General features: G+C 43.7%; 1 protein-coding gene across 5 annotated transcripts in view; it reads left to right on the top strand.

Moving 5' to 3' along the window:
- FAT1 (FAT atypical cadherin 1) overlaps positions 1-22,937 on the top strand; it is a 373,940-nt gene that overhangs the window by 6,487 nt on the left and 344,516 nt on the right. For all 5 annotated transcript variants that reach the window (XM_029586952.1, XM_029586951.1, XM_029586948.1 and 2 more), the window contains exon 2: positions 13,063-16,351. In XM_029586952.1, the coding sequence (XP_029442812.1) occupies positions 13,087-16,351 (3,265 nt within the window). In that variant the 5' untranslated portion in view covers positions 13,063-13,086. The remainder of the gene's footprint in view (positions 1-13,062; positions 16,352-22,937) is intronic.

Below are 22,937 nucleotides of genomic sequence, written 5' to 3'. Positions count from 1 at the left end.
CTTCTCTCAGCGTGCGACAGCAGCTGAAGGACAAGGGCGCCGAAACACCCACACGCCCACCCTACTTCCTGCCACAACCTTTCCCACCGACCCACCAATCAGGAAATCGCGCAACAATTTAAAACCAAGCTGCCACGTGCTGCCTAGCTGGTCTCTATGCTGCGCCCCCCCCCCCCCCACGCAGATACCAGGATGAGGGGTGAAATGCCGCCCGCCACCTTGTTAATGGCGGCAGGGTGGACATCGCCCCTCAGCCTTGTACTAACATGGGCAGGCAGGACCCCCCTCTCCCATGCCCCACAAAAGCACAGACGTATTATTAGGATTTACCAAGGCCACAGTTTATTTGCACAAAACCTTAACCCAAGCCTTACAGCAATCTTAACATCTTCCCTCCCCCACCTTTGCTTCTAGCTCCACCTCCCCATTGCATATTGTAATGGGAAGTATGTCCCACTGTCTAAGCCAGACTGCAGGAAGGCTTTATAACCAGGGCTGAGGGAGGGGCCTATGCCAGTGCCCAGAGAGCCCAGGGAAGCAGCAGAGCAGAAAGTCCCAAGAAAGAAAAGGCTGGAGAAAAACAGAGGGTGGCAGGAGGAGAGGGGAGCTGAGCAAGGCTGCACCACTTCCAAAGGTAAAAAGGCTTCTGTGGAGCCGTAGCCTTTTTTTCTCCTGCGAGCGAGCGGCGACAGTCCACCCCAGCACGTAGCTGTGCTGAGGCAAAGGAGAGCAAAGCTCGATGAACTGAGCTCGGAGCCTTATGTAGTGTTTGGGGCCCTGGAGAAATAAAACCCTCTTTTGAACTATGTTGCAGCAGCTGTGCTGGGGGAGAGGAGAGCAAGGTCCCGGGGACTGAGGTTTGAGCTTTATGTGATGTCTGAGACTTTGAAGAGAATACAACCTTATTTTTTGAACTGTATATGGGAGCAATTGTACTGATGGATGTTTCATGGGCTCTTGTGGTGCAAGGGAGCGGTGTTTATGACCTAGAGCTGTGGCGGTGCAGTGAAGGGTTCTAGGATACTGCAGTGCGAATCTGCTCTTGGAAGTCCAGCTGTGGAGTGAGCCAAGGTACAGAGAAAGACAGAGCCTTAAATACTCATATCAGTCAAGCCACCACAATCCCTATGATCCACTGTTACTCCCTCCTGTCCCCCAAGCCCTCATCCCCCGTTGGCGGATCCCCACTGCCGCTCACCGCCACAACCCAGCAGGAGAAACCTGCAGCTTGCCCAGAGACCTCACTGAACTTAGCTGCCTCGTGTAGCAGCCCCCCCCTCCCCAAAGAAACATGTCTCTGTAAGAGCAGCTCTGAAGGTCAGAATCAAATCCCCTTAAAAATTCTCAAATTGACTCAGGTTTACCACCACAGACAAGGACAACACATATTGCTCTTATCCTCCCCCATCCCCTCCAACTGCGGCCCTGCAAATCCTGCTCTAGCAAAGACTGCTTGAACAAAGTCTCCAAAACTTCCTAAAGCATGTTGTAAAGATCTGTTCCAACATCAGATAAGTATTTGGTTGGAAAAGCCCCGGAGACACATCCAATGCCCAGTCGTGTCTCTCTCGGAAACCCCCTTGTGCCGCCACCCATGCAACAATTTGTCGGTTAACCTTTTTAATCCCGCACTTCCACAGAGGCCTGATATTGAGATTTGAGCTAAACTAGTATATTTGACTACCCTAATTCGGTACTGCAACAAACTTTACAAGGCCATGCCCCCAAATCATTGCCTCCTAAATGAGTCAACAGGATTTCCGGGGCTGGACGGCGTCTCACCAAATCACTGATGACTGGCAAGAGTAGGTTCCACTGCATGCCTCGCTTCCCAAACCAGCATATTTGTTTGCCCTTCGCAGCTAGGCCAAAATGCTCACCGTCAGGCCTCAGCAACACCCTTTGATAGGCCCAATGAACAAACGAACGGTTCACAACCCAGGCACACCCAACGTCCAGGCTACACATCCACAGTTCTGAAAAAAGCATACCAGAAAGTGGACCAACACACTTTCCCCCTCACACCTTCACCCTAATAGTAAGAGGGTCCCTCCAAATCCTTTCTAACATAGGACATGAAAGCCGGAGAACGCCATCGCTCGATACTACAAATTTGATCCCTCGACAGGCCTGCCTCTGCAGCGCTTGCTGCCGGAGCCAATTCGGAAAGAGTGTGTCTTTTATAAACTTCAGCATTCACGCCCACCGCTGTAATAACCATCTTAAGCACTTTAGCAAACTGGTACCGTGTCAAAGGGGATCTGTCCGGATGTACCAAGAAAAGCCCCCCCCCCACCTTCCAAAAAGCCAGCGCACAACACACAGGACATACCAAAACATTAACGCCCTACCCCAGAAATACTGACTGCTCCTGATCTCTCTGGTCCAACTTAGATCTATGAATGCATAAGCTGACCCGATCCACAAATTCTCACCCATTTTTTTTTTTTTTAACAAACCTCCCTGCCCCACCAACTCCACCACTAGCTCTCCTACCCTCAGTGCCCCCCAAAAAACGCGAAAACAAATTTCACTCTAAAAAGCAACACCTCATAATGTACTTGACACATTCCCGAAGAGAAGCAACAACTCCTTGTACCTGATTGGTCTACGCTTATCTCTAATTGCACCCCGTTGCCTCTCCCAACCACCTAAAACCCTTTTAACACAACTTATCACCAGATTCCCCCAACTCATGAGTTTCTGAAAAAATGAAAAACCAGTCACGGGTAAACATTCCATAGCTAAGGAGTAACCCGCTTATTTTGCCCACAAGATGCACTGAACAGTGACCCAATTGGGAACAGGCCCCCTCCCGTCCAACCTTGAGTTCGCAAAAAGCATGAAACTGCATCTCTGCCCTTCTCATAAGATACCCATGTTGCTAGAGCCACCGATGTCCCAATCATGTCCCATGTGCCTTCCTCCCAAATTGCCAGAGGTATGGTGGCACTTCCAGTCCTGTCTCGTCTCCTTCCAGAGCCAAATCCCTGAAAATGTCCCACTTCCAAGTAAGACATAAAAACCCCCCCTAACTCCCAGAACAATGCAGACATATGCGGGCACTTGGCCAATTGCCAATTAATGAGTTCCACTATGCCTCTATTGCCACACCAAACCAGAACCATCTTGACTTTCTACCATGACCCCCATAATGCCAAAGCTACCACAGAAGGGAACAATTCAAATTTTATGTTATTAGTGAGTCCCACCTCCCTCCAAAATTCTGGCCATCTACCCACGCATTAGGACCCCTTCCAAAAGACACCAAACCCTCCGCCCCCACCGCATCAGAATACAACTCCAAGTCTCTGTCACCTGCTGTTCCTGCATGTTTCCAAGAAAGAATCCCAAATACTCAATTAATTCCAGATGCTCCACATCACCTGAATAAAATGATGCCCTAATTTAACACTGGCAGTAGAAGCCAACAAATGGTGAATAAACGTCCTGCCCATGGGAATAACCAGCACGCAAAGTTTAGTGGCCCACCAGGCAATCGAGGTCCTGAAGCTTTTGCACCTTCTCCTCCGGCAACTGAATTGCCATGCTTTTCAAATCAAGATCAAATCTAAGAATGTGAGTCACGAGACTGTGCCCTCGGTCTTTCCCTGTGCAGTGGGAATACCAAAACGCAGTGCTACATCCCTGCAACATGTCCAAGTGAGTACTCCTAGCTGCCGGCCCAATGACAAAAAAAAATCATCCAGGTAGTGCAGCATGCTATCCAGGCCTGTTGACTGAACCGTGACCCAAAGTTCAAATGTGATAAATATTTCAAAGAAAGCACACGACAATGATCACCCCGTGGGTTAGCGACGGACCACAAAATACTTACTTTGGAGAGCAAAACCCAGCAGATGAAAACTACCTGGATGAATCGGCAATAACTGAAAAGCTGGCTTTGTGTCTGCTTTGGCCAACAATGCCCCACAGCTGGCCCTCCTGACCAAAGATACTGCTGCATTAAAGGATGCATACCGGACCAAACATTTGTCCTTGGCAATGTGATTGTTCACTGAAAATAGAGGAGGAAAAGACAAATTTAAATTCAACCTGAATTTCCTGGCCTCTTTTTTTTTTAAGGAACCCCCAACCCCAATTCCACCTCAAGCTTATCACACACAGCTCCTGCAAAGTGAGTCACAGACCACAAATTTCTCACAAATCCCTCATACCCTAGACCGAGATATGGAATAGAGAATCCCTTCCCGAACCCCTTTCTTAATAAGTCCGCTACTTTTTTGACCGGATACATCGATAACCATTCTGACGTAGCCACTATACAAACAGAAGTAGGAGCATGCTCCTGCAACGCATTATGGCTTAGCCCCCCACTCTATCCCCCCAGACGAATGCTTGACACACTTTGTTGCCGAGCGTCCTGGTCCACAGATCAAACGTGGTGAAACTAGCAATCGGAGAAACGAGCACGATGTCTTATTGAAATGCCATCATACGTCAGAAGTACTGGCTTGTGCTTTGGAAGGATTTCCAACTTTCCAAATCCCCCAGATTCCTAAAAGGAGGTAGCTTGACCCATTCCAGTTCTCACCTTAGCCCCCCTCTGTGACCCTTGTTTGCCATTTGGGTCAACCACAAATGAATATCTTGAGTCCTGTAATCATGTCATAAATCGATTACACTCCATCTTATCTCAAAACTGTTCATTGTAATTCAACCATGCCCAACCTTCATAATCATGAAAAGCGCCTAGAATGCTATCCGGGTAAGACAACACGTAACCATATTGCGAAGGGTCAAAAGCACCTTACTCAATTTAAAATATTTCTAGGCACTTTTTTGGGTCTATCACTCTCCTTTCCCTTCTTCCTGCTCTTCTTCTCACCCCTCCTACCCTGCAAAAACTTATAAAATATCAGTACATCTCCATTTTCTGATTTTTTTTTTTTCCCGCAAGCCCTTTGGAACCCCCTCACACAATTTCGTCAAGGCATCCAATGCCAGATGCCCTATATCCTGCCTTGAACTATCCTCTTCCCCTCCCCTTCCCTTCTACCCCTTCTTTACTCAACAGATGCAGCAGACGAAGAAGACGACAGAGATGATGAAGATGAGAACTTTCCCTTAGACCTCTTCCTTTTCCTAGAAACCCTGTTCCCAATTCCGACCTCAGTCTGTGCTTCCTTACCTTCAGCTTCCTTGGGTCCATGATCCTTCATGCCTCCCATTGCCATATTTCAAAGCTGCACATCTTATTCAACCATTCCCTGTTGCCTCTCCTATCCATCGCCCTTTCCAGCAGTTGCAGAAAAGAAATCACACTGTCACCAGAATTCTTGCAGGGACATCAAGGGACACAATTTGCTAACTGCAGCTCCTGCAACAGAAGACCCAGAGCGAGCCCTGGCACCAGCACTCCTGCCACCTGTGTCCCTACCTACTTGTGGCCTGTACTCAAAAGCCTGAATGCCATTCCCTTTCACTATCCACTAACACCCCTTGCAGTGCTTCACCCTGTTGCCAGCCGACCGATAACGCACCTACCTCACCCAACCCCGCTGAACAACACCAGCCCCTACCCCCTCCCATTCTACACCATCCTCTTCCTTGCCCCCAATCACTGCACCAGTCAAGTCCCGCATCAAACTCCTCACCCCTCAACTACCCATCCCACAACCAAAGTTATACCGAGCGGAAGAATCCGCTTCCTGCCCAAAGCCTTCAGTTTCAGCCTCAGCTCCTAACATACCCTGAGAACTTCCAACTCGGTGCGTCTTATGGTGCACCTCACCCTGCCGAGGCCCCTGCTCTCCCTCCCTTGCAAGGACCTCAGGCTTTAACTCCCTTGACTTTACCTTTGGTCCTCTGATAATCCCTTTGAAGACCTTTATATCCCCCCCCCCCCCTTTTGCTGGACCTGCCCTGAGACGCAAGCTCCAGCCACCTCGCCGCGAGCTCTAGATGACTCCGCATCCCACTCTCTGCTCATCCCTCACACCCATGCTAGGCGCCGCTACCGCCACACTCGAGCGGGCCTCCTCTCCCCTGCCCCACTCCAGCTGCACTCTCACCAACTGTTCCCTTACCAGCACACCAACTAAACATCCACTGGCACTCTGCTCAAGCCTATCCTTGAGCATTCCTGTCCCCACACAGGGACCAGCAGTGCGCCTTCTGCAGCCTCAGCAGTGCACTGGCCACTTTGGCAACTCTTTCCCCTCCCCCGCTACGCTCCCAATCATCAAACTGTCACCTTCACAAGCTGACACCAACTTTGCTTCTTTGATGCCATCATCGTTGCGCCTTTGGACAGTCCTTCTGGTACCACACTGACTTCAGCCTCTTAGGACCGCCGCAATCACACTGTTTTCAAAGGTGATGATTCAGATGAACTGACCTGAATCACTGAAAACCTGGAAGATGTAGTAGGCCAGATTGACAAACTGAAGAGCAGCAAATCGCCTGGACCGGATGGTATACATCTCGGGGTTCTGAAAGAACTCAAAAACGAAATTTCAGACCTTTTCAAGTAATTTGTAATCTCTCATTAAAATCACCCGTTGCACCTGAAGACTGGAAGGTGGCCAGTGTTGCCCTGATTATATAAAAAGATCTCTAGAGGTGATCTGGGAAACTATAGAACTGTGCTGGGAAAAATCATGGAAACTGTTATAAAGGATAAACTCACAAAACATATAGATAGACATGATCTAGTGGGCCACAACCAGCATGGATTTACCCATTGGAAGCCTTGCCTCACAAATCTACATTTTTTTGAAGGGTTGAATAAGCTTGTGGATAAAGGTGTACCTATAGGTGTGGTGTATTTGGATTTTCAGAAGGCATTTGACAAAGTCCCCCATGAGAGGCTTCTAAGAAAACTAAAATGTCATGAGATAGGAGGCGATGTCCTTTTGTGGATTTCAAATTGGTTAAAAGACAGGAAATAGAGATTGGGATTAAATGGTCTGTTTTCATAGTGGAATGCTTCAGGGATCTGTATTTGGACCAGTGTTTTTTAATAAATGATCTGGAAAGAGGAGTGAGGTGGTCAGATTTGCAGATGACACAAAATATTCAGAGTAGTTAAATCGTAAGCAGATTGTGATAAATTTCCTGTGATCCTGGAAGATTGGGCGTCTCAAGTGACAGATGAAATTCTAATGTAGATAAATGCAAGGTGATGCATATAGGGAAAAATAACCTTTGCTATAGTTACATAATGCTAGGTTTCATATTAGGAGCTACTACCCAGGAAAGAGATCTAGGTGTCGTGAATAATACATTGAAATCATTGGCTCAGTGTGCTGTGGCTCTCAAAAAAGCAAACAATCAGGCCAATTCAGTAAAGTCCGCGGGAGAGCGGACGAACGCCTGCTCTCCTGGCGAGCGCACCGGCCCCTCGCCGGTGCACGTGATTCAGTATGCAAATTAGGTGGTGCGGTAGAAACGGGGAAAAGGAGGCGCTAGGGACACTAGCGCGTCCATAGCGCCTCCTTTTAGCCCGGAGCGGTGGCTGTCAGCGGGTTTGACAGCCGACGCTCAATTTTGCCGGCGTCTGTTCTTGAGCCCGCTGACGCCACGGGCTCGGAAACCGGCCGCCGGCAAAATTGAGCGTCCGGTTTTCGGCCCGACAGCTGCGGGCCGAATTCAAATTTTTTTTTTTTAACTTTTTTTACTCTTCGGGACCTCCGACTTAATATCGCCATGATATTAAGTCGGAGGGTGCACAGAAAAGCAGTTTTTTCTGCCGGAAGAAATTAGCACCTACCTTTGGGTCTGCGCTAATTTCTGAAAGTAAAATGTGCTTTTTCTTGTAAAATATTAGTTGGCAAGCAACAAAATTGGTAAGGATAAGTGCTGTCTAGACTGTTCAACACAAACCTTTTATGGGCTTATTCTTAGGTCTCCATTCTTTTTTACCCTAATTTTATTTTTATTTGTACTTCTTGGAATACAAATGTGTATCTTACATTACGGTTACATTTCCTAGTTTTTAAAACTCTTCCTTAAGTTCATTCTGTTGTTCAGGCTTTCTCAGTTTGAACCTGGTGACCTCAGACAGATTTGTTTTTCAAGATATCCAAAATGATGATTCTTCAGATGTATTTGTGTACATTTCAGCCTAAGAGCAAGACTTCGTAATCTTGAAAACCAGGCATGCTTGCAACCTTCCAGGGCCAAAGTTGAAAAACTGTTTATGGTATTTATAGTTTTAATGTAATTAAAGTAACATCTGAATAAGGTTTTGATGAGGTTGAGAACGGTAACACAGATTTCCTTTTTGATATAAGAGTGAAAGTGTTACAAAAATCTCCATCAAAATTCCATGTTGAAACATGTAAGTACGAGCTGCCTTGTCCTGTTTTTTTGCCCCATTGCTTGTGTATGCAGTCTTGGGTTTTTTTTTAATAATTCTTGTTTCCAAATTCCTAAATATCTCCATGAATTCACTGAGGTAAAACCAGTTTGTCTCCCTAAGATATGGAGCTGTGGTCCCCCTGTGTAAGCATAATATCTTCACAGAAATGAAGTAACAATTAGAACCAGAAAGGGGGCCCTTAAGGATTGCGCTTGTTTAAACTGCCAAGTGAGGGACTGATTTACTAATGTGCAGTACCGTGTTACCGCACGATCGTGCACATCATTAAGGCAATTTAGTAAAACTAAAAGGGCTTTATTTACTGAAATGGAAGCTGTGCTGAAATTGACTGTTTAATGCATGGTGTTACCATGCACTGTAGTGCACCTTAGTAAATCACCCTCTAAATTTACAAATATTAGTAACGGCGATACTTTAAATCCGTGTGTTACTTTTACACACCTAATAAGTATTCAGTATGGGGTAGATTTGAATACCTACGCGCGTGCGTCCATGTGTGCGAGCTACCCGACTCGCACACATGGACGCGTGACTTTATAACATGCAGGTGCGCGCAGGTTATAAAATCGGGAGTCGGCACACGCAAGGGGGGTGCACAATTTGTGCAATTTGCATGCGCTGCCGCCCACAGCCTTACTCCGTTCCCTTCCAGGCCACTCCAATTTTGGAGCGGCCTGGGAGAGAACTTCCCAACCCCCTAATCTAACCTTCCTACTCAACCCCCTCCTCCCGACCTGTGTTTTACCTTCTGCCCCTGCCGGCATGCAATTCCCCCCCCCCCCCCCCCCCGGCTCTTGCCCTGCCCCGCCCTCTCCCTGCCCCTTTTTCGAAGCCCCGGGACATATGTTCAGTATGTTCTACTGTTCTATGTAAAGCTCCGCTCTCTGTTGGGCAGTTCATTGTTTTATGTAAACCGGAGTGATTTGTAGTCCCTACAAGAACTTCGGTATATAAAAATTAAAAATAAATAAATAAATAAATATGTGCATGGCCGGGCCTTTGTAACATAGGCCCGGCCCGCGTAAGGCATCCTACGCGCATAAATCCTTTAAAAATCTTGGCCTATATGTTCTTCACGAACAACACTCGTGTAAATAGTCTTTCTAATACTAGTACTATATTTCCATTGTACAATTTAATATTCTGCTATACAAACACTTTATTCACTGTGGGTGGGTGTGTGTGTGTGTGTGTGGAGGCATACATATGTACACGAGTTAGTGATTTACGTGGCAATGCACAGTGGTTCCTACATTTGGTCCTCAGGATTCCTAACCAGCTTTGGTTTTCAGGCTAGTCAAATTTATGGGAGTTTAACCAGATTCTGGAACCAGTGTATAGCGAGAGCACATTCATTTCTGGGGAAACAAGCATGGGGGGTAACTTTGGCTGGTGCGGCACTTACCACCCTTAACCAGTAAGACTGATACTTTTGATGCAACTTCACCATTTGCTCTTTGCTTCAACGGCAGAGGGTAACAGGGAATTTGATTCATTGAGTAACCAACCAGGGCCCTGACTTTTACGATTTGGAAAATTAATAAGCATGGAGATAATCTACACGGCACGACGGATATTACCATAAGGTTGCTGAACAGACTGGATGGCCCATTTGGTCCTTTTCTGCCGTCATTTCTGTGTTTATTGCAAATATTTGAACACCAGACCTGTTTTTGGGAATGGAGGTCCAGATTTGAGAATCACTGACATATATAGAAATCTGTGAACATTTTGAGATATTTTTATCTTTTTTCATCCATGTCCAAATAATGTAAAAATGTCCTATGACTACGCAAACACATAGATGTTAGCGTTAGTTGTAAACCAGCAGAGATTTAAAAAAAAAAAAAAAAAAACAAAACAAAAAACACACAAGATATATTTTCTTGGCAAAAAAAATTGTATAAAATGTGTGTGTGTATGTATGTTATGTATGTATATATATGTGTGTATATATATATATATATATGTCTTAGAGACTGAACCATACACTGCAGTGTTTCAAACCTGAAACCAGCATGTTAATACTTGGGGAGCTGAAAACTATATTTATACTAAGACAAAATTCTCTCCTGTCTGTTGTTTGTAATTAGTGGAGATAAGTATACTTGAATCAGAACTCTCTTTGCTCACAGTCTCAGACCAATTTCTTTCCAGCTCTAAAGATAAGACGTAACCCTGTATATCACAACTACCTGGAAAGCAACTGTGGCATCATGCGTTCTGCACTGGGAAAGTACTGCATAATAAAGCAAGACAAGAATTAGGTGCAAAACAAAAAAAAAATTAAATCACAGTGCCTAAGTGTCTTCCATAACCAAACACAGAGCTGATAGTCTAACCTTTTAGGCAGCTTAATGCTTTGAAAGGATTAGTCAGTCAGGTTCAGTGACAATGAACTGAAGATTATCCTAGATCAGTGGTTCCCAACCTTTTTTTTTTTTTATTTCCCAGCACACCTGGCACAGACTTCACTTCATTGTGGCACATTAACCACTTCCCCCACCCATTCCCTTCACTGGTTCTCCATCTCCTGGCATAATCATCTTCCCTCTTTCCCCACACCCCAGAAACATAATTGACCGTCTTCCCTGACATCATCATCTCTTCCCTTCCCTCTTCCCCACCCCCCCCTAGCATCATCGTTACTTTCTCTAACCCTCCATATCCCATCACCTGCCCTTTCCCCACCTCTCTCTCCCACCGCCTGGCATAATCACCTTCTCTTGTACCTCCCTTGCCATCATCATCTGGCATCATCAATTTCCCTGTTCCCCCATCTTTTGGCATCATCACCATCCCTTTTCCCACCCCAAACCTCGAACAATAGAAGTTTGGGGGGGAGACTTATAGAGTGCTGCGTCTTCCTTCTTTGCCACCTTCGCTCTGCAATCTGAACTGCATGGGCCAGCAGGTCTCTCAAGACTACAAGTCCCTGTGTAGTTTCTACTGCAGAGGAGAGCCAGCAAAGAAGAAAGCTGCCAATAAGCGCTACTCTCTGACTCCCCCTGCTGGTGGGAGGACCCCCTGCAGGCCAGGAGGGAAACAGAAAATGAGACTGCAGCTGCAGCACACCTACACTTCTGCCCGGGCACACTGGTTGGGAAACGCTGTCCTAGGTAATACAATTTCAGTGTATGTGTACTTATTGTGGCACAGAAAGTTATGCTGACTTTGTTTAGTCTATTTTTTTTCTTTTCCTGAGATGCACATTTTTTCTATACATCAGTTCCACTTTGAGCTCAGGTTAAATCCAGATTTATTAGGTATTTAAAGGCATTTGTAGTCCACCTATAGTAATAGAATTATGCTAACTCTGCATTTTTAATTTCTCCCTCATGATGAATTATGAATCTAAGAAAGTAGATGGGAAAAGTCTTTATGCTGAAAGTATTGCACATGACTGTTACAAGATGCACAATGCCAAAATCATTTTTAAACTGGTGGAGTACTAGCCCAAGACTGTTCAATCCAAGAATAAGTTACTAAATGTAAATGAGAGATGATTATCAGAAAATAATCACAGCTGCTGTTTGACAACTTTGCAGTTTTCTTTCTGGTGTAAATATGCTATTTCCAATCTTGGTCCTGGGTTAATGCGCCACCAGATTGACAAAAATCAGAAGTCATCTTTGTTGTCGCTAATTGAGAAACAATTGTATATTTTTGCTTACGGAAGTATACTTGTCCCAATAAAAGATCTCGGAGGGTTTGCCTTGCTTTCTTTTCTTAGAAGATGACAGTGTTTGAAGACAGAACTGAGGATGCCAACAAACAAAGCAGTTCTGCTTCCAAGACCAGATGAGGTTTTGTTTTTTTTGTTTTGTTTTGTTTTTTTATGCAGATCACTTTAATTGCCTTAATATTTTCAGAATCCAAATGCTTTTGTAAACATATGGTCCCATTTGGCGGCAGCTTTGGAGTGACTTAAATATCTGATTGTGTGTAAACTGTAAATTGGCCTAATCTGCACTTCCTTTTTTATTCCTTGAATTTGCTCTTCAGAGCCATATGAAGTCATTTTGAGGAAAACATGGTAATTGGTGTACAGTACTAGCTATCATGCATAGCAAAATGCAAATACAACTGTGCTCCTCCTAAGCTCGAATGAGAAGTCCTCCTCGCATGTAGCATGGGTGCCCTGCTTTGCATTTTTTTTTTTTTTTTATCAGAAGTCGTTAATGTAATTAGTTTGGTAGTGGGTAACTACAGAGGTACCACAAATTGTTTTGTACTAGTATGGATGTTCTTAAGAGAGCATCTTTGACTGATGGGTCAAGGAAGAGGATTAACTTTAGAATCACAGGACCCTTTTTACATGATACAGGTTTACCAAAGACAGTCTAGCACTGAAAAGTTCAAACTCGATGAAACAAGTGCCGCTGGCTACTAAGAACACATGCTTTGACTGTAAATAGAACTAAAAACCGTACCTGCAAATCTCTTGTGCAAAAGAATTTGGCGCGACTGTACTTTTTGTGCCCAGTGAAGTGTGAATCCAGAGCTGAAATATTTTTCATGGCCTGTGGTTTTTAGGTTTTAGAAATTTGTTGGGTGGTGGTAAAGTGAGGCAAGGGACATTTTATTTTTATTGCTTTGCAGAAAACGTAAAGGTTCTTATGAGCCCAGGAGCAAAAGCTTTGTTTAACCAAAGAAAAGCTGGACTATTATCTATTGTACATTGCCTCACCACTGTTTTCTGTTTTTCATTTTAGGAGATTTGGTGATCCCTTGCCATCATGTGGAGATATTTGACCATGCTGCTTTGGTTGCTGCTTGTGCACTGTTTGGGTAGCTGTGAAGGAAGTCATAAACTGTATCATCCTGTGCCAATGCAGTTTACGCAGCTCCAGTACAATGCCACCGTACATGAAAATTCTGCAGCCAAGACGTACGTCGGGCATCCAGTAAAAATGGGCATTTACATCACAAATCCTCTTTGGGATATAAGATACAAAATAGTTTCAGGTGACAATGAAAACTTATTCAAAGCTGAAGAACACACTCTTGGAGATTTTTGCTTTTTGAGAATTCGGACCAAGGGAGGAAATACGGCTATTTTGAACAGAGAGGTGAAAGATCACTACATATTGACTGTAAAAGCAGTTGAAAAAAATACCAATGCAGAAGCTCGCACAAAGGTTAGGGTGCAGGTATTGGATACAAATGACTTAAGACCTCTGTTTTCTCCTACGTCTTACAGTGTTTCTTTGCCAGAAAATACAGCAATAAGGACCAGTATTGCAAGAGTCAGTGCAACAGATGCAGATATAGGAACAAATGGAGAATTCTATTACAGCTTTAAGGACAGGACAGATGTGTTTGCTGTACATCCAACCAGCGGCGTAATTATTTTAACTGGTAGACTTGACTATTCAGAAGCAAAACTTTATGAATTAGAAATCCTCGCAGTTGATCGAGGGATGAAATTGTATGGTAGCAGTGGCATTAGTAGTATGGCAAGATTAACTGTTCACGTAGAGCAGGCAAACGAACACGCGCCTGTTGTTACAGCTGTTCCTCTGGTTCCTTCTGAGATGGATACAGAACCAGTATATGCAATCATAACAGTAGATGATGGTGATCAGGGTCTCAATGGTGAAATAGCTTCTTTAAGCGTTGTTGCAGGTGACCCTCTGCAACAGTTCAAGACTGTGAGAACTGCTCCGGGTAGTAGAGAATACAAGATCAAATCTGTGAGTGAAGTTGATTGGGAGAGCCAGCCATATGGGTATAATCTGACATTACAAGCTAAAGATAAGGGGAGTCCACCACAATTTTCTTCTGTAAAAGTTATTCATGTGGTGTCACCATGGTTCAAATCTGGTCCTGTCCGATTTGAAAAGGATGTGTACAAAACAGAGATAAGTGAATTTGCCCCACCTGATACACCTCTGATAATGGTAAAAGCCATACCTAGCTATTCTCAATTGAAATATATTTTTAAAAACACCATAGAGAAACCCATATTTAACTTGAATCCTAGGACAGGTCTCATTACCACTTTACAGCCAATAAAAAGGCAGCACGCAGGACACTTTGAATTGGATATTATGACAGCTGACAAAAGAGCATTCACAAAAGTGTTAATCAAAATTGTAGACATGAATACAAATACCCCAGAATTTACCCAGTCATCATACAAAGCAACCGTTGATGAGAATGTCCCAGTTGGTACCAGCGTCATGAGCATCAGTGCCACTGATCTTGATGAGGGTGAAAATGGTTATGTAACATACAGCATTGCAAACCTAAATCCTTCACCTTTTGCCATTGACTATTTTACTGGTGTCATCAGTACCTTGGAAGACTTGGATTATGAACTGATGCCAAGGGTTTACAATTTGAGGATCCGTGCATCCGACTGGGGTTTACCTTATCGTCGAGAAGTTGAAGTTCCTGTTACTATAGTTCTAAATAATTTAAATGACAACACACCATTGTTTGAAAAGATAAATTGTGAGGGAACAATTCCCAAAGATTTAAGTGTTGGAGAACAAATCACTACGGTTTCTGCTATTGATGCTGATGAACTTCAGCTAGTGAGATACCAGCTTGAATCTGGAAATGAGCTAGATATATTTAGTATAAATCCTAATTCAGGAGTGCTTTCTCTGACTCAGTCTCTCTTGGATAGCCCTGGTTCAAAAGCCTCTTTTCACAGCCTGAGAATTACAGCTACAGATGGCGAGAACTTTGCAGCACCATTATACATTAACATAACCATGGTTGCTGGTCGTAAATTAGTTGATTTACATTGTGAAGAGACTGGTGTGGCCAAAATGTTGGCTGAGAAACTTCTCCAGGCAAATAAGTTGCACATTCGTGGGGAGGTTGAAGATGCTTTCTTTGATACCCACTTTGTGAATGCTCATGCACCACAATTTGTAAGCATGCTCCCTAGTAGCATTGAAGTTAAGGAAAATGTTCCTGTAGGTGCTAGCATAATGCTCATGAATGCCACTGATCTTGATAGTGGCTTTAATGGGAAATTGGTGTATGTTATTTCTGGAGGTAATAGTGATAGCAATTTCATTGTTGATATGGAAACTGGATGGCTAAAGATCTTATCCCCCCTTGACAGAGAAATCAAAGATCAGTATACTCTGAATATTACAGTATATGATCTAGGGATACCACAGAAATCTGCCTGGTGTCTTTTAGATGTCAAAATTTTGGATGCTAATGATAATAAGCCAGAGTTTTTACAGGATGGCTATTTCATTGAAATTAGTGAAAATACCGACATGGATAGTGAAATTATTCAAGTAGAAGCTATTGATAAAGATTTAGGCCCTAGTGGAGAAGTGAAATATTCTCTTCTTACAGATACAGACATGTTTTCAATTGATACTATGACTGGTGTTGTGAAAGTTGTAGGCTCCTTGGATCGAGAAACACAGCATACACACATCCTGAAAATTCAGGCCAGGGACCAATCTGTAGAAGAACCTCAATTGTTTTCATCAGTGATTTTGAAAGTATCTTTAGAGGATGTCAATGACAATCCTCCTAAATTTATTCCACCAAATTATCATGTCAAAATTCGAGAAGACTTGCCTATAGGGACGGTTGTCATGTGGCTAGAAGCTCATGATCCTGATGTAGGCCAGTCCAGTCAAGTACGATACAATCTGATAGATACTGGAGATGGAAACTTTGATGTGGATAAGCTGAGTGGAGCATTACGTATTGTACAAAAACTGGATTTTGAGAAAAAACAGGTTTACAACTTGACAGCACGAGCTAAGGACAGAGGAAAGCCTATTTCATTGTCTTCAACATGTTACATTGAAGTTGAAATTGGTGATGTCAATGAGAATTTGCATCCGCCTCTATTTTACAACTTTGTGGATAAAATTTCAGTAAAGGAGGATGTTCCTGTAGGTACCCCAGTTATGACATTATCTGCTCATGATGAAGATACAGGACGTGATGGAGAAATTCAGTATTCAATACGGGATGGATCAGGTGTTGGGATCTTTCGAATAGATGAACAAAGAGGTAAGAACTTGAAGAATGTTCCCAGTATAATAACAATTATATAGTCACATAGCTTCTAATAAAATCATTGTTAGGTGATGGGTGTGCTTAAGTCATGACCTTGCTTGTTTTTTTTCTGTAACTATTTCATGTTTGGTTTTTAAAAAATGTTGGGGAATATCAGCTGTTTTAATGAAGTGCTTTTTAGCTTGCTCAGTGTAGTTTGGAGGGTTTATCCTAGAAAGTCTCTGCAGTGGCTCAGCAAGTGCATTTACAGAAAACAGGATCAATTGTATGCGAAAAGAAACCATTAAATGCTAATTTTGTACTGAGAGTTTATTGTAACCCTGAGTTTACAGTTGTGTGCATGCAAGAAAATGTTACCAAAAGGAGTTCCTTATGTTATAACTAATTTTTCACAGAAAAATTGCACAGCTACATTATTTAAATACTCTTCGATGAAAACATCTTTTAACAATAGTCTGGTTGCAAGGTTACTGATCTGAGTGTAAAACGGAGTCAGAAAACTGGTTTGAGCCTCTGCTCTTTTAATTGCTTTTCTGCATAGCTTTGGGCGGATGATCAAGGGATATTGTCAAAGCTGGTAAAATGGGACTTTCCAAATTTTTGACATTTATTCATCAACATAAATGATATTTGCAGAAACGGCCCATTTTGGTCTCCCCATTCTGCCCATTTGCGCTTGCCTATTGTGCTGCCACAGGTCTCAATCTGTTATTCTCTCTCTATGGCTGGATAAAAATCAATTAATGAATAAGGAGGAGCAACGTGTGCTGTCTGACCTTGATTCTAGTCCCAGTGCATTTCTTATGGCAAAATGTGTAACTTTGCAATCCTCCCCGCCTCTCCCCCCATTTGAAAACTGGAAAAGTCTAATGTTCTCCAGTGACCTAGCTCCACTTCAGATTTGGTGAGCTAGGTCCAGCCATTCAGACATTATTAGGGGGGGGGGGAAAACACACATCACAGTACACACAGAAATTGGCTATAGAAAATTAAAATCCGATTAACAAAATTAATATTGGACTTCTTTGAATTTAAATTAGACTTAACAAAAAAAAAAGTTTACGATATTTTTAAGAAAATAGAGCTACATTTTATAAATGTAATTTGAAGGATATAATCCAAGTTCCGTTATAATCTTTAAACTACATCATAACTTCTGGTAGGAGCTGAGAGAGGGGATTTACTGAGGATTATATTCCAATTTGGCCTGCTTGATCGGTGCTTTTCTCTCTTTCTCAGGTGGCTAGAGAGCTCCAGAAGCTGCAGGCAGCTCCCAGTGAGCAGTGCTTACGGTGTTCAGTGGTGTTCAAAGCATCAACCTTTTTGCTTTTGTGTCAGCTTTATTAGAGCTAATTTGCTTTTACAGGGTGGGGAAGAAATATTGAATGGTGGTGGTTTTGGGATGGATGGTTTAATGTCTGTGACTCCCAAGGGAGAGGTTGATGTGAAGTGCAGGTAACTTTTGCCCCAGTCCCTTGATGAGAGAAGGCCTGGGCTGAGTTTTGTTTAGGATCTGTCCCATTCCCTCTTTGAATGTTTTTTTGCCTTAACCATTTGGTGAGAGGGGAGGGGATGGAGGGGAGAAAGGACTCCCTTAGGTCCCAACCCCTCTGTGAGGAGAAGTTGGCATAGGGAGGGTAATTGGAGTGAATGTTGTTCTATTTTTTAATGGAGGGGAAATATGATGTTGTAGTTCTTCCATTTCTTTCTAGTTGAAATCTGTTTTAGTAATTTTATAACTTTTTAATGTATGTTATGAACTATTTTTTTTTTTTGTAAAACTGAGTCTCTGTGAGAAGAACTGTAAATTTAAAAATAGTATATAATCAATATTTCTTGTATAGTTGTGTAACCTCTTTTAGAGAAGCTTTATAAAGGGTCACAGCAGGCTATGGACTAGGTTTAGGGCCAATCTTATATGGCATTCCTAGAAATGCTCCTCTAGATCTGGGGTGCTCAAATTGATCCTTGGGCCCTCCCAGCCAGTCAGGTCTTCAGGATAACACTAACGTGAATGAGGAATATTTGCATATTTATGAGGTAGTGCATGCAAATAAATCTCTTGCATATTCCTTAGAAATAGCCTGGAAACCTGACTGGCTGGGGGGCAAGGACAGGTTTGAGCAGCCCTGCTCTTTATTAGTAAAGACTCGTGATGCCAGTGTACGTTTTGAGTATTGATTTGTCTTATGCAGCTGAAAGTAAATGGGAGCTCTTACCCAGTGCTAAGCAGTGACATCAAGTGCCTGCATTGGTGGCATGCCTACTGTGCCATTTCAGATGGGGCAGTGGAACAGGTAACGCGAAGCCACAGTAGTGCAAGCTATCCAGTACATGCACGCCTCTTATTTTTTACAATTGTGCGCGTGCAATTTTCAGTCATGTTTTGGAAATGTCTCTGGAACACCCATTTTTCTGTGCAGCCAAAAGTATGCACATTATGAAAATATTTGTACTTCCTGGTATATAAATATTCACTTGAGGAAGTTGATACTTTTATTTTTTTTTTATTATGCAGAAGGTTAAAATTTACACCTTTTGCACAATTCATAAAATGTTGAATAACTTGTAAGTTTAAATTGGTTTTGTACTAAATAATATCTTCTTTCTTTTCTATTTCTTATTTGATTATAGCAGTGGTCTTTGCTCCTATAGGCAGGGCTGCTTTGGATCCAATGGGGTTGGAGCTGTGCCAAGTTGGGGATGGGAACCTCCCCTTCCTCTAATGTTGTGGCCAGCTGTGGAATAACAGTTCCCCTCCCATGTCTGACCAGGGATGCCCCCCTCACATCCTCCTGTCGGCCACCACCACCTCCTCCTTTGTCCATCGCTCCCCTGCTGCTGTTTAGCTAGCGTGGGTCTGTTTTTGATTTTATGTATGCATTTGGTGTTAATTTATGAATGTGAACTTTGTGAACCGCCGTGGTTGTCTAATGGAACGACGGCATAGAAATAAAAAAAAGAATGTACTGCATAGCTTGCACTACTGTTCCTTGCTATGCCTGTTCCATTACCCCTCTTGCCTTGGCCCATGTCTGCCTTCCCTTCCCAACAGCCAAGACAGTGAAAAAGTGTATTTGGCCTGCAGCTGTGTGCGTGCCTGTGTTCCTCCCTCTGCTGCTGACTACCCAGCCTCCTCCCCCACTGCTGTTCTCTTCCTGCTGCTTTTGGCTGTCTCGTTTCTTGCCTCTCTAGCATGGGGAGGGGGTCTTCAAATTTCCATGGCCGTTGGATTCTGTCTGCTCCCGATCCTCCGGCTCTCCATGCGCTGCGGGGCCTGGTCGGGCACAGGAGGTTGGCAGGGCTCGGACTGCCTTGCTGACTCGCTGTGGGGGCAGCGCTCTTAGCTGCCGCGGTCTGCGCTGGGGCAGGGTCCTTTTGTGTTGTCGTGGTCCCCTGCCTCCTCCTGCTCCCCCTCCAGCTGTTCGGGGAATGGAGAGGCTTTCGTGGATGGAGCATGTGCAAGGAATTTCCCCCTTCAATCAGGGGGCTGCCCGAGACTGGGGGGGGGGGGGGGGTGTCTTACCTCAAACCCTGGTTGTATAATTTAAAAAAAAAAAAGTTTTGATCAATTCAGAGGTGTGGAGGTCTCTTTGAATATTCTTCTTCATTCTGTCTTCTCCAGTGCAGTCGGTAAGTTTCTGCATATGAGTATAACAAGCAGGATGAATTATATAGAACTGTCCACTTGGCAAATGAGGGGCAGTTCCTGCCAGGCAGTCAAGTTAACAGTGAGATGTTAAAGTTAATATGCTGAGGGAATTGGGAGCCAACAGAGGACTCCAAAATGAGCTGTACATTCTCCTGGAGATGCTTATTCATTTCAGCTGTGGTTTGTTTTTTTTTTTTTTTTTCCCTCTGAAGTGGCCCGATTTTAAGAGCTCGTTTTTAGCAGTGGAATGTTTAGTATGTTTTAATTACATTAAGCTTGGATTGGTGAAAGCATTTGCATGTAGGAGAGAAAGGAGGAAGGCTTTGAATGCACAAGTACCGTTAAATCATGAAGACCTGCAGCTGCTAAGGGAAAAATTCATCTTAACAGGGTTATTATTATTTTATTTTTTTTAAGTTAGAGTGCCAAGCTCATTGAACAGTATAAAACCTGCTCTTATGTAAAACAATTCAGTTGATTGAGGTGTGGGTCTTAATATTTTTCACATTTACCTTGGGGTAATTTTCTGCTTTGGAAGTCCTGATTTGTTATAAATGAAAGGCAATGTTTGGCTTGTGTAGAAAACAAATTAGAAATGCTTTTCATTACTATAGATACTTAACCCCCTGCATTAAAAAAAAAAAAAAAAAAGCTGTCCGAAATGAAAATTCTTGTGTTCTACTTTTATTGTTCTGAGTTTATATTTGTAAAAGAAATCTCATTTGCTTAAACAGATTACAACAGGGTATATAATATGACGCTTTATTTGTAAAGTAGACTTCTGTGGAGGTAAATTGTACATTTTCCATTTTGGACCAGCAATAAAATAATTCTACAGATGTTACTACACTTGTCTCAAGATCAAGGTTTGCAAAACGTGAATAGCGTTAAAATTATTCAAGTCCTGCAATATGAGCCCAACAGAGAGAGGCTTTTGACACTCAAAATATACTTGCTGGTGGAAAGGAGGGTGGTGGACAGGAATGAATATTTCAAAATACTTAATGGACTTCATAAAAGTTCAGGAAGGTGATTGTTTTTCATAGAAAAGGGTATTCAGTATCAAGGAATCGTGATGACAGAGGAAAGTTCAAAGGAAACAAATGATTTCTTATCCTATAAGCCGCGGATATATGGAACAGACTAAAGTCATTGGTAATGGTGACCAACCCTAGGAGAAAATGTAAAGATGCTTGGGGCAGAGTGCAGTGGTAAGGTAGATGGGAGCTAGACGTAGAGAAAATGCAGGAGGGAACTCCAGTTCTGAAATTTTAGAGCCCCAGAGAGGGGAAAACACCAGCTAGATGGGCAGTGAATGGAAATACAACTACAAAAGCTAAGTTACAATCCTAAATTTACACTTGTGGTGAGAACCTTGGAATGGCTCCCGGTCTTGCTGTGAATGCTTTTTAAGACCCTGACCATAGGCGTTCAAGTTCTATATCAATTTGGCCTGGTGGTTTTAAAAGAAAAACTCTTTGGGGCAGATTTTAAATACTTGCGCGATCGCGTACTTTTGTTCGCGCACCAGGTGCGAACAAAAGTATGCTGGATTTTATAAGATAGGCACGTATCTTATAAAATCCGGGGTCGGCGCGCGCAAGGGGGTGCACATTTGTGCAATCTGCACGCGCCGAGCCCAGCGCGGCCTGCCTGTTCCCTCCGAGGCCGCTCCAATTTCGGAGCGGCCTCGGAGGGAACTTTTCTTCGCCCTCCCCCCCCGTAACTTTGCGCGCGTCGGCCGGCAGCCCCGCTCCGTCCTCCGGTCCCGGGGGCTGGTCCGGAGGCCTCGACCACGCCCCCGGGCCGGCGCCACGTCCCCGGGTCCGCCCCCAAAATGCCGCGGCACGCCCCCGAAATGCCGCGTCGTTTCGGGAACGCCCCCGGACACGCCCCCTCCCTCCCCTTTTCGAAAGCCCCGGGACTTGCGCGCGTCCCGGGGCTTTACGTGCGCTGGCGGCCTATGCAAAATAGGCGCACCGGCGCGCGCGGGCCTTTTAAAATCCGCCCCTTTATGTATAATCCCAGGTAGACCTCTCTGATCTTGTAGAGTGCTTTACTTGAGCTGCTTTTGGTGCGGTCTGTTAAACCGCAGCGATCCACAATTAGAGCCTTGTATTTTGCAGGCCTCAAATCCTGGAATGACCTCCCAAAAGAAATTGGGTTATTGAATGGTTTCCTGACAGTACTCTAGCAATTGTCGTCCTGCTAGGTTTGCCTCCTTCTCAATGGAGGTGGTTCTTTGATTTCAGTTGCTGTCAGTTTGGTGCTGTTTTCGGGAGGTTTAAAGGGACATGTATGCCGGGGAAAGGGAAGATTGTAGGTAGACTGAAGGGGCTCCTACATATTTGGTTGAGTAATATTGTCCTTTTATGAAATCGTGTCCGTATCTGGTGTTTTGGTTTTGTTAGCTTGGTGGATATGTTTTGTTAGTAAGGACCATTTTATGGTTTATGCATGTTTTTAACATGACTTTTTGTAACTTCTTCAAAAATTGTTTTGAATGAAGTGGAACTTAAATCTCACTAGCCTAATGTTTCCCGACCTCTCCTGGACGCACACCTAATCAGTCCAGTTTTCAGGATATCCCTAATAAATATGAAAGAGATTTTGAATACATTGCAGACCTAGTTTATGCAGATCTCTCATGCATATTCATTGTGGCAGTCCTGAAAAACCTGCCTTATTAGGCATTCCTCCAGGAGAGGGTTGGGAAACACTGGGCTACATTAGACTACCATGGTTGCAATCCTAAGAGCATTGGGTAATTTGCATGGCTTGGTCAGTAACCCTGTCAATAACTGTATGACTGCATTAGGCTTCCAACATGGTTGGACTGAACATTTGCACATTTCGGTGCCACTATGGATTATTACAAAACTTGATAGTAAGATATGATCGAGGGCCTGTATGTTGGTCTTACAAGAA

Source organism: Rhinatrema bivittatum, chromosome 1 (assembly GCF_901001135.1).
Source record: "Rhinatrema bivittatum chromosome 1, aRhiBiv1.1, whole genome shotgun sequence".
NCBI lineage: Eukaryota > Metazoa > Chordata > Amphibia > Gymnophiona > Rhinatrematidae > Rhinatrema > Rhinatrema bivittatum.
This window is presented reverse-complemented; position numbering and strand designations above follow the sequence as displayed.